Source organism: Agrilus planipennis, unplaced genomic scaffold, assembly GCF_000699045.2.
Source record: "Agrilus planipennis isolate EAB-ADULT unplaced genomic scaffold, Apla_2.0 scaffold186, whole genome shotgun sequence".
In the NCBI taxonomy this organism is placed as follows: Eukaryota; Metazoa; Arthropoda; class Insecta; order Coleoptera; family Buprestidae; genus Agrilus; species Agrilus planipennis.
In genome coordinates this window covers 232,248-244,960 of record NW_020439023.1, presented here as the reverse complement: position 1 = coordinate 244,960, position 12,713 = coordinate 232,248, and the positions used below count along the sequence as shown (strand labels likewise).

The 12,713-nt window shown below is 34.1% G+C and overlaps 2 protein-coding genes across 2 annotated transcripts in view; one reads left to right on the top strand and one right to left on the bottom strand.

Annotated features, from left to right (window-relative positions):
- LOC108738276 (semaphorin-2A) overlaps window positions 1–6,274 on the bottom strand; it is a 93,215-nt gene extending 86,941 nt beyond the window's left edge. Inside the window, exon 1 of the mRNA XM_025976368.1 lies at window positions 5,448–6,274. Within this exon, the coding sequence (XP_025832153.1) occupies window positions 5,448–5,595 (148 nt within the window). The 5' untranslated portion in view covers window positions 5,596–6,274. The remainder of the gene's footprint in view (window positions 1–5,447) is intronic.
- Window positions 1–12,713, top strand: part of LOC108738285 — a 110,226-nt gene that overhangs the window by 74,483 nt on the left and 23,030 nt on the right. Inside the window, exon 3 of the mRNA XM_025976370.1 lies at window positions 2,474–2,532. The gene's annotated coding sequence lies outside the window, so the exon portion shown is untranslated. The remainder of the gene's footprint in view (window positions 1–2,473; window positions 2,533–12,713) is intronic.

The window sequence follows — 12,713 nt, the reverse complement described above, 5'->3', positions numbered from 1 at the left end:
ATAATCATAAATACTCAATAAAACTATTATTTGCATGATACAGAGGTATGTGTAAAAAAAATATACGTATCATAGTAGTATCTGTTTTTCGTTCAAAGTGAAGAAAGTAGAGAGGGGTGTGCCCAGGCCCGGCAGATCATGTTCGGCCCGAGTAGGTAGTTGACTTAACGCAATCGGGAGAAATGGGGATGAAATAGGATAAAACAAAATAATCTTGTTGAAACTATTATTCTATTACATAACGATAACAATATCAATTACACAAAGCCCGCTCAATTGCCCAATGCAAAAACTACGCTATGCTTTGCATTTCGTAAGATGAATGTATTGACTAGTTACTCTAGATCTAATTTAATATTTTTATTTTTTAACATAAATATGTTTATAATCTACGAAGAACAGAAAAACTGCAGGATGGGCCTGGAATTGTGATGAGCAAACAAATAAATCTAACGTATTCTGGTATAAACCCCCTACTCCATACTTTTTTAAAAAATCCACAACTTCCTTTAGGTTATTTGCTTGCTCATTTTACCTCTTTGAATCTACTTTTCAGAGATGAAATCAGTTGGTCAAACATATCAAAGAAGGATTTTCTAAAAAAATCATTCGGAGCCCTAAATTCATCCGTATTAACTACCCCTCGTTCTTCAGATTGAAACGTTTCTGAACTTCTGAAATTGACGCGGAATTTGAGGTTCGTTTAGTTGAAGGTCAGAAACAATTTGAACACTTTTTTCTTCTATATTTTCTGAAATTTATTATTACGAGAAACATTTAAAACGTCAGATAATTTAACCACACAAAGATCGGGATAATTAGACCGAATGTCCTTTCTTAGGGTTCGAACTTCAGCTTTTTCAATTTTTCGTGTGAGTACAATTACCCACCGGACCCACATTATTTGCCACACCTGACGTAGTTTGCGTATATCTATAATAACTAACTTGACTTCATGAAAAATCAGTACAGTTCTCGTGAGTGTAGCGAGAAGATCAGTCTGTCATTGACTAAACAACTGACATTGCACCCGTGCGAAGCTGGGGCGGGTCGCTAGTTCTTTATAATTTAGAAAATCCGTATTTTCTAATTTAGAAAATGAATCGCGAAGCGCAAAGTAAGAAGATATTCTAAAAAAAGAATTCAATTAAGTTTATTATAGTCGGTCAACCTACCTATAGATGTTGATAGAGCGTAGGTACCTACATCGAATTACGACGAAAGCCTAGCAAGTGTCTATCTCTAAAAAAAGAATCTGTATTAAATTGTATTTCCACCAGCTAATACTAATGCTATCCTGTGGTGCAAAATAGTGGTTAAGTGGTGAGGGTGGAAGTCCCTTACCATTTTCGATTTATACTGTGTTTATTATAAAAAACCGTATAAAAATGATTTTATACAAGTAGTTTTATACACCTAATGATTTGGAAACTAAAATTTTAAAGGAGCTGTAAGGTATACCTCAATTTGAAACCCAGTTGAATCAAAAAAAAACGGACGGAAAGACACATGAGTGAACTTATAAAGGTTCTGTTTCTCATTCGGACGTACGAAATCCTAACCCGAGAACCAACTTAACATTGTAGTCGAAAAAGAACATGTTTTCCCATACATTCAAACTACAAATGTAAAATTTTACGAAATTTTGCAACGTTGGCATTAATCACATNTTAAAATGGCGTGGATGCGCGGTGGCAAAAGTAGGCAGTTTTAGGTATAAAGATTGCAGCCCTCATTCTTCAGTATTCCTATCAGGGGCGTAGATTAAATATTTAAAAGTAGGGATCAGGTAGCAAGTAATAGACAGGCAAATAGAAGAACTAATTGCTGATGTTGGTGACAGTGATAGAGATTTCCATGATGAGAGTGAATGTGAAAACTAACTATAAAACAAAAGCAATAGGTTAATTTTTTCTTTTTTAATAAGTCATGTTTTTACATTATTTTCTAGTACCCTACTGTCCTATCTGTATTAATACTACAATTTACGCCTACTGAAAGCTTATTTGTGTATAGGTTCCAAGTGACTTACCCCAATAGGTCATAAATGGGCAAGTACCTGCGCGACCGCTCGCCAGCTTCCTTCGTCAGACCTGTACATTGTTGGAATCCCTTTCATTTTAGACTGCGTATCTTGTGCAAGTATTTTTCCTCCAATTTATCCTTAGGGCTCCTTACCCGAAAGGTTAAAAGGTTGTTGTGATAACACTGTCAGTTCGTACCATAAATACAAATGTTTATTGATAAACAATTACTGTTGACCAATTAATTTAAATATGGGTTATATAACCATATGTAGAATGAATTGAAATAATTGCTGAGGAAGCTGCAATAAAATGACGAAACAGTAAAAAAAAATTCAAATAATATTTGGCTGTCTAACTCGTTTGAAATATACCATAATATAGAACTAGTTATCAACTTCTTTCACAATGTGGATGCTGTTAATCTACTATGGTTTCTTTCGTTGCAGATATCATCAGACTCAATTAGGAAAGGGATTTTGGACAATCTGGGTATCCTATTTATAAGGTAAGGAGTAAGTAAGTCCGCTTTAATTGTTCTCAAAAGTTTTATCCGACGAGATCAATAAACTAATTCCTCATCTAGTCACGATTCTTATAAGGTTTTAATGAATAGAGTACCTAAGTAACGACAAGTATAAATTTTTAGCAAAGTATTCATATTTTCCCCTTATTCAACAATGAATGAAGAATCTGAGGTAGTCAAGGTGAAAATGTTTGTTATTTATTACTTCAAAACCGAATCGACGTTTCGCCCTAAATTGTGGACTTTTTCGAAGTACGTTGTGTAACTTAAAAACCTACCTTGAAAAGAAATAAAAATAAATAATAATCATTTAGTTATTTGTCAATTGAGAAAATTATTTCATTTATTTAACATTAAAAACTGATGGCAGAGCAGAGAAAGATGCAGATCTTATAAGACAGAATTGATATTAAAGAGTCAATAGGAACAAAAGAACAGTAAAACAGGAGTTTAGACGTAATAGAAATAAACAGTTTAGAGTTTAGTGTTATAAGGGGTCTATGCAGGTATAGGTGAAGATACATTTCTAGGTAGAGGCAACAAGGAATTTAGGTAGAAAGGAAACAACAAAAGCATGCACAAAGTTTTTACACTCGCGTTTAAATTTTGAGAAATATTCGATACCTAGAAGATCAATTCTTTCTTTCAATACAGCTACCAATAGTATTGCAACTCTGTCTCCGCTTCCGCATACATTTTTACATCCGCTTCTGCATCTGGTTCCGCATTTTTATAAATAGTCGTAAAAATTTATTACTTTTATCTGTTGGCTGAACTTGACCGTTTTCAAAACACAATTTAAATGGAATTGTTCGTTGCAAAACTGCATGTTGTGCAGGTACCTGCGCCAACTTTCAGCAACCCCGTTGTAACATTGTGGACGTATTATTATCAACCGTTTATGTTTATAAAGTATTAGCGTCAATGCCGCGTTATAACTGGCAAAATTTTGTTAATAATAAGATTGTCCCTATGCAAATAACTTTATTTTAGTTTAAGGCCTAAACCTATTTCTAGTACTTCGTATGTTTATATTTTCCAAATTTTATTCTCTTATTAGTTTCTTACTTTTACTTAAAAACGTCCAGGACTTTCAGTTCCCCCTTAGCCACTTTTCTTAATAATTTCATTTCGAAAATACTAATACAGTTATAGCGTTTATTTATTTTGTATAGAGTTTGCGGAGTGGTGTAAATTTTAAGTTAAAAGTGCAATTTTGAAGCCAAAAACAAATTCTATTTGGGATTGTTTTGTTGATATTAACGATGCAAGTGCTAAATGCAAAATTTGTATGCATTAAAGTGTTACCTAAAATTATTACACTTCCGTTTCCGCATCCGCTACCGCAAAAATTTATTATTTACTTCTATTTCGCTAGCTACAACTAAAAAAGTATCGATAACGATAACTATGTAGATATCACAACTTGCCATTCAAGGTATCAATCATTTTTTCGATACTACCACCAAGTAAAAGTATCGATAACCATCTGGGTATCGTTGCTTGCCATTCAATACCGGAAAGGTATCGATATTTTTTTACCAGAGGACTCTATGGAAGTCAATAAGAAATAGGCGAGATAGGTTAGTAGGACACCTTCTCAGGCATAAAGGTCTAGTTAGAGACATATTAGAGGCAGAAACAGGAGTTAGGAGAGGTAGAGGTAGACTTAGGTTAGATTACTGTTCGCAAATGGTTAAGGATGTAGGTTGTTCTAGTTTTAGGGAAATGCGAAGTTTAGCCCAGGACAGGAAAGAGTGAAGGTACGTGTCCAACCAGTCTTAGGATTGACGACCATAAGTCATGATATGGTATTAATATATGATGATGAAAAACATCGGTAGTATCGTTTTATGCTATAGCGCGATGATCTTCGAAAGAAACTTTATTAAATTATTATTCTGGATATTCTTGGTTTTTCGATTTCAATAGAACCTCGAGCGTTACAACTGAATCAATTACTGCCTTTGATTGTCCATTCTTATTCTCCTTCCATTTTTCAATTTCGCCATGAAAAGGCTTAATTTAATATAACAAAAAACGGAAGGATTGATGCCACTACGCCAGAGTAATTTCGAAGCGGTGACTGACTTTTCAAAATTCTAAAGCAGTTGTTAGTAGTAGTGCAATTTAAAACTTTTAACCATCCCTTTCTTAGTCCCTTCGCCATTAGCAAGAAGTGACAAAATGAACGTTAATGATCAAACAAGAGACTCAAATGAACCATGCTTTATACGAACGACGTACAAAATTCAAAAACTATCGTAGCAAAAGTATCTTGCAGAAATGCATTGTTTTTAATTTCTTACAGCATAGTGTAAACAATACAGTTATTAAACCACCTTTGCTGAAAAAACTACCCCCTGTTGCTTTAACGATATTTATGAATTAATAATGGTAATTAAATATTTAAATATAATTAACCAATTCGAAGGCGCTTTCTTTATTGCAGGTAGAATTAGGTCAACCTTTATTGTCAATTAAAACAACATCCAACTGGTTTCGTTCACTTCCGAAAAAGATGATGGTTGATGTTAATTTCATTTTAAATTTGTTGAATCAGATTGAAAAAGTAAAAAACTAAATTTGTGTTAGTTGAAGTTGAATGATGAACTAAAAGGTAAATGCCAAGCAACTCTATTTTACTTTCATAATTAAGTCATATATTATTCTTATTGTTACTTCCTTCATTCACAAACGCGTGAGCATTTGTTTATTGGAAATAAATTAAGAAGGAGTAATAAATGTAAATACATATTCCAAAAGTTTTCGGGGTCCCCTTAAAGCTGGATACAACTATAGAATATAGTTTTTAGGGAAACGTGGTTCTGGCAGCCCTTACTTGTTTATTTCGTTTCTGTTTTCACAATTATACCCTCACTAATTGTAAAACTTACCCTTTCCATGTCTTACATGATGTGATTCTGTTTTCAAACAACACGGTTGCTCTTTGTAAGCTATCCAGCTGTTATCATATTCTGCACTTATGTTGTCCTTTATACAAACAATGACAAATAATAAACTTATTTTTCGAGCAATAATCATAGTGAATGTAAAAGTCGAAAGTTGATTAAGATTCTATATAAATGTGCAAAATGACCTACTCTTATTAATAATTATGTTAGTAAAAATATAATTTTTCAAAGAAAACTTTTTGCGCAACTTCGACGTGCCAACCCCTGAGAGCGTCGCGTCGATAGCGTAAAACGAACGTCGCGTTTTCGTTTCTAAAATCCGACTGTACTGTGCTATGCTGGTAGCGTCGTTTTTGGGGTGGTTGGTGGATGGCAAAACGGCGCTGGGCGCTGAGTGTTGGCATGGCACGTCCCAAATCGTAATCTGTCGACTATCGTCGTGCCACTTTCGTCGCTATTTGTTAGCACAGATGGAGCACAAAAGGAAAACAAAAAAAGTGCCAAATTACATCCCCAACGCTTCGCACTTTCGCGAACCCACCTTCCTTTGTTTTGTTACCGGATCCTGTAAGTTTTGTCTTATTATACACATGCTTCCCCCCCATTCCTGTCCTTCAACTGAAGCATATGTATTTGAGACAATTTAATTTTTCATTCCTTAATAGTTTTAGTAGGTGTCGCAAAAGTTTAAAACAAAACGGCCAAGTGCAAGTAGAACTCACACACCGAAGGTTTTGTATAAATTTATAATCGCAAAAAAAATATTTTTTTTTGTGATATAACCACAAACTTACCTTGACTCTGGCAAAACCCCCAAAGTTTTTGGTATTTTTGTAATCACTACATAGTATAAAACAAAGTCGCTTCCCGCTGCCTGTCCCTATGTATGCTTAGATGTTTAAAACTACGCAACGGATTTTGATGCGTCTTTTTTAATAGATAGAGTAATTCAAGAAGAAGGTTTATATGTAAAATACATGCATAATATACTAGAGAAACATTGATAATTTTAGAGGTTTGTAATGTGATGTCGTAAATAAACACATTTTTTGCGCTTACATTGCAAACGCTGGCTGAACTTACGAGATAGATCAAAATAATGTACTACAGTATTGTACATCTTAAAAAGGCCCACAAAAAGCCCGTGATGGTATATGTCTATCTCTTAGGGATAATCCGCAATAACCATTTTTTATGCTTTACTTTTTATGAGAAATAATGGCTTATTTACGATTTAAGCATTAATCCTTATCCAATTAAGTACTTTTAAATACATTGTGCATTTAATATTGATCAATATGGCCCTTTACAGCATGAAATTTAAATGAATATTTTTGAAGATATTACAGACGTAAAATGCAGGGACATAGCGGTTGTGGCGGTAATAGTTGGGAGGCCGATTTGTATTGTCTAATGACAGAAAAGCTGTGAATGTTGTATATGTTAGGCCCGAAGACCGAAAACGCTCAGTGGCCGAAAAAAACGACCACATCGCGTTCTGGCTGCTTTCGAACGCACAGAACGCGTTTTGGCTGTTTTTAAACGTTCGCAACGCGTTCTGGTAACTGTTAAACAGCCGGAACGCCTTTTGTCAATTGTTGAACGCTCACAACGCGTTCTTAATGTTCGAGATTTATATTGTACTTAGGGTAAGGTTGGGTAAATCGTACCATAATCTAAATCGTACCACCGTTACTTTTCATATTTAGGATGCATATTGTGCTATCTTGTGTTCAAACTTAAAACCTATTATTCAATACAAATTAATGTAGATGTCGTGTTTTTTGGAATGACGGTTGTATTTACGAATACGATGGATAATGAAAAAGGCAGTTTACGGGTGTAATATTTCCTTGTCGTGTCTAAGGCTTTATTTAATACTAGATAAGTACAACACGATGTATTTTAGTATGCACTGATTTAATAGCAATTTATTGTCAACCACACACTAAAAGAAGATTAAAATATGCTCTACAAATGTTTTGTTCTAACTAAGAAAACAAAACGTAGAAGTCCGATAAATCGTACCGACAAACTTTGTTAAATCGTACCGGTACGATTTACCGGCCTAATACTTGTGTTTATGTGTTTTTATATTAAATTAGAATTGAAAACATTTCTTGTAGGGCCCAACGGTCTGTTATTTAATATTAAACTCATTAATACCGGTTGTCTTAAAAATAGCACATATCGCATTTGATTTATCAGACTGTTGTTGTACATAGGTATAATATAAAACTGTAGTGGCAAACAAAAGGAAGTACCCTAATTTGCGTTCACTAAACAAAGTAGCCAACGAAAAAAACCTGCACTAGGACAAGGATTGGCACAACATCTTATAAAATTAGAAGTTTCTGTGTTTAGAAGCTTCTCTGTTTGGGACAACACCTACAGATGTTCGTCGCCTGACATTTCAAGTTGCTGAAAAGAACTATTCCACGTACTTTCAACAGAGAAACATATGACTAGGTCGGAAAAATTGGTTTTACAATTTTATGAAACGGCATCCCTTTTTGTCTTTGAGACTACCACAGAAAGTATCTATTGCTAGATCAATTCGGGATTCAATAAGCAAAGCGTCTCGACCAAAAACAATTCAAATAGAACTAAACAGTAAAGATTGGTATTGCCTAGTATGCGAAAATACTGCTATTGAGGATAGAGTGCAGTGCCAAACTTGCAAGCTGTGGGTCCATGAAAGCCATGCAGGTTCTGGGAAATCTTTAAAAAATATATTTATGTTAATTGCAAATAAACATTTAGTTTCTTCCATAAAACAAGTTCTAAGTACGATTTGGAGAGATAGTGGTACGATTTACCGAATGNCTAGGTCTACCTCTACCCCTCCTAACTCCTGTTTCTGCCTCTAATATGTCTCTGACTAGACCTTCATGCCTGAATCGTAATTATAATTATCATTTATTCAAACAATTTGAAAGAATTGTGGAGCATATGGATAAAAAAGGACTTGTCATGTCTCACAATTATTTTTAAATTATGGTTAAAAAGGCAGAGATGTAATAAATTATTTGAAACTGAGCTGTATCTGTTTCTAAAATGGCAGAACTACGGAGGGAGGGGTGGTTTCAAACCTTCGGGATCAGAAAAACTAAAATTCGATACTTATTTACAGTCGATATTAGAATTTGGAATTTGACACATGCAATTCAGTTCCAGATTTGAAATAGAATGTAAGTGATTGAGATTGAATTGCCAGCAAAAAATTCAATAAATTCGAGTCAACAAATTCCAATGTTTATACAAAAAAAGAACAATTCAGGATTTAAATTATTTGCTGAAGCGTTTGTTTTTCTGGCTGATTGAACTTCACTACCAACAGCTGTGAAATTCCCAGTGTAATAGTTCATAAAAGTTATTCGCCAAACTTTAGGCAAGTACTTATTATAAAAAGCCTTTTATAAGTTTCCAACAAAAGGAATTCTTAATGATAGATAGTAAAATTACGGGAATTGTTTTAAAAGGCGTAAACATTGAGGGAAACTTTTCCAAAAAGTGTGTACCAATTATGTTATGCGTCAAACGGGGAGAGCCTAAAAAGCCTGGTTCTCATAAAGGGAAATTTTAGTAGTCCTTATAGCATACCGTGCAATTAGGGATTTTTTAAAATGATTAACTGTATTTAGCGAGATAGTCTATGTAAGGATAATAAGTCAGGGAAAGCAAAAAGATATATTATTTAATTTTGGAAACGTGTGAGGCAGTATCCAAATAAAATCTTTTTCATTTGTTACCAATCGTATGAAGTTCAAGAAAAATAAATTTGATAAACATCTCAATTTAATGCGATCTTTACCATATTAAAGTGGTATAAACCGTTTGATTCCAAATACTGAAATATACGTATGTAAAGTACCACATATGCGTATGTTAGGTTAATCCCTCTTATAACAGATGTTTTCAAACGATACCATTAATCATGCAGCTGCTTCTGTACCAGGGGGTTCGAACTGAAAAGGCGGGTATTCCCAACGTTGTCTGTCAAGAAACAGAACATACTACTGTACGATATATGTATACATATGTATAGTTTGAAAGCAAAATCTAAAATATAATTTATTCATGGTCCAAGACCTCAGTTCGCCGAAATTCTATTTGAAAAAGATTATAGTTCTAAAGCATTGTCCTTCGTCAAACTAAGAATCACATCAGACGATCATAACTTTAAAAAAAATTGAATTAAATCAAACAGTTGAATAGATTCACTAACTTCCCAAGTAAAAATTATTTTTTTCAATTTCACTCTACCGAATTACGACCAAACTAACTCCATAAATTTCTCTAAAGTATTACCAGAAAAGGTCCATTTGCAGGACTAAACCGCCGATTGTGTACGTATGGAGTACTGAAACAGTACCGCATTTAGTACGAAAAGTACACGGATACAGCACCGATTGATTTCCAGAAAACTACTGAAATACCACCGAAAGAGCGACGCATTTATACTAAAAAAAACGCCGAAACAGCACTAAAGGGATACTAAAATTTGAATATATATAGATATACATTCATACTGTAATTAATAAACTCTAATCAATATTACACTGATTTTTGATTTTGATTTGGTGCTGTTTTAGATGATTTTGTATGTGATGCTGTTTTGGTACTCTTAGAGTGTTTTTTGGCGAGGCGCTGTTTAAGGGCTCTTTTGGATCTTTTTTTTTTAATGTGGTGCTAGTTTAGAGCTGTTTTATAGTTTCAAAGGGTAGTATTTTGGCTATAATTTTAGAATTTAAATTTTCGATTAATTTGTAGGAGCTATTTCGGTGGTAATTTAGGTCATTTCAGATATTTGGAGTTTATATTTCTTTTTATTTTTACTCGGGTTTACATCCAAAGAACGTTGCGTTTATTTGGTTTAAATAACAATCTTGATTTTGATAAAGTACTAAACAAAAGGTTTGAAGAATATTATAATTATCGAGACGTTGGCGGCACTCTGTTTTGTTGTATGGGTATATTTGTAATTTCAAACGCGTAAATTACAAAATCATGGGTTGTTAACAAAAAAATAACAGTATCGCGTGTTCCAACGTTCGTAAATAACTGAAAATGTGGCTTTAACGCTTCTCAATTGACTTTGGCGCCTACAAAGCAATTATCTTGCGTAAACAACAAGGCAGTTAGCGGATTGATAACAATCGATAAATCGCTCTGATCGATGAGAATGGCGCATTTCCATATTTTGGTGATTTCCTTTTTCAGTGTGACCATACTCGTTACGACAAAAATGGTAGAGGAATTTTTTGTCGGCGTCATTTCTTTTGTAGATTAATAGCTACGAAGTCGAGACATGTGTTCCGATGAATTGTGATTATTATCGGATCTAAAAAAAATACAAATCGCTTAACTAAATACAAAGGATTCCTCCGAAATACATGTGTTAAGTATGTATGTAATTTAGTTCAGACAGCTCTTTGAAGATAAAGACTTTAAAGCCCTGTAGGTATCTACTTACTCTTAATTACCAAGTTCAAACTCCATCAGTTTTGGACTACACTGAAAATTAATTGCACAAATATTTAATGTAAATAGCAAAATTAGTCTAGGTCTTACAGTCTTGGTCTTGGTCTTGCGAAAATGCAAAACCAAGACGAAGACCAAGACTGGCTTTATACTAGCAAGATCAAGACCAAGACCGAACGCACAAAACCAAAACTAAAACCAAAAGCGAATGAACAAGACTTTACACTTACATAAATTGCTGAATTATAAACAATTAAAAATAAACATTAAATATATCTATCAATAATCAAAGCCAAATTGGAGTAAGAACTATTGCCAACGGTTTTCTACTAAAATTATCAGGCCTTATCAAAGGGTAGTTTTTAGCCAAACAGAATGTAGCAACTCAAATAAGTGAATATTCGTTAACGGAAAAAATAACAGAACTTTCCAAAATTTCCACATGTGGAGTTACTTTTGGGTGTCACGTTTCCAAAAATTAATTGCATGTCAGTAATTGCGAAATTGCGTGCCGAAATGGTCGAAAAGAGGGCGAACACAGAAAGCCTCGTTCCTTGTTCATTTCTTGTTGCGGTTCGCGACCTCGTCCACGTCGGCGAGTTGGCGCCGTCCGCCTTGAGCCCCACCAGAGTATCAACAGCAGGAGTCCGCGGAACACCGATTCTTTTACCAACAGCTCCTCGTGCACAACACGATGCTATTGGGGGACCTACATAACGTTCTTATAGGCACTGTAATGTGGAACTTTATGTAACGCACTTTAGAAAGACTGAAGGAACTGGAGAGGAGTCTTATTCTGAAGCTAATGGAAGTGGCAACGGTGACTTAACAGTGGAGAAATTGACTGAGAGAAAATTCTTCACTCAGTAACTGAGAAATCAATCTTCAAGAAGTCAATTTTGGATCATTTGATTTGACTTAAGAGCATTCCTAAATCCCGAGAGTAGTTTGGAGAGATTTACCTTGTAATGAAAATCAAAAAAATGTTGGCATTGAATTGTTGAAAACTAAATGAACTAAAACTCGAGAACGGCTGGACCAATTACGATAATTTTTTTTTAAGATATGCCTTGAAGACCGAAGAAAGTTCTTATGAAGAGAAAAATTACCCAGAAATCCTAGCTGTCAATTTTAGGGAATTGTCAAGTTTATGACGGAGCATCACTTGAGCACGCCTCAACCGATTTGCTTCATTTATTTTTATTGTATTTGTAATTGAAAGGGCAGGTTTGTGTGAAAGAAAATTTTGGAAAATTTGGGAAAATCCGGAAATTTGGATAGTATTCTTATATGGAAAAACCTTCATGTTATAAGTTTTGACGTTTTTTTTGGTCATATTTGCATTAAACTTGATGTACACGTTTAACAATCTTTTTCGAATTTCTAAATTAAGCTTTCGCAAGTATAGACTTCTTTTCATTAAAGGCGACTTGATCCTGAGCTATCCTCTTTTTTATATCTTTCTAAATACCAAAAAATCAGCCACTAATTTTTCGTCTCCTACTTTTTTCCCTTGCATACGAGTATTTTTGTTTTATTTACAATCAGAAATAAGTATATACATAGAATAATAATTAATTTAGTTAACTTAAACGGTTGTTATACCTATAAGCCCAGCCATTTTCAATTACAGGTATTTCCCTTGGATAAATATTCACCTTTAACGATTCAAATAATATGACTACTGGTTTGAAAATAAAATAATGCCTGGCAATCTTTTAAGTCCAGTCACACGTTCAAAATAGTCACTAGTAGGGAAACACT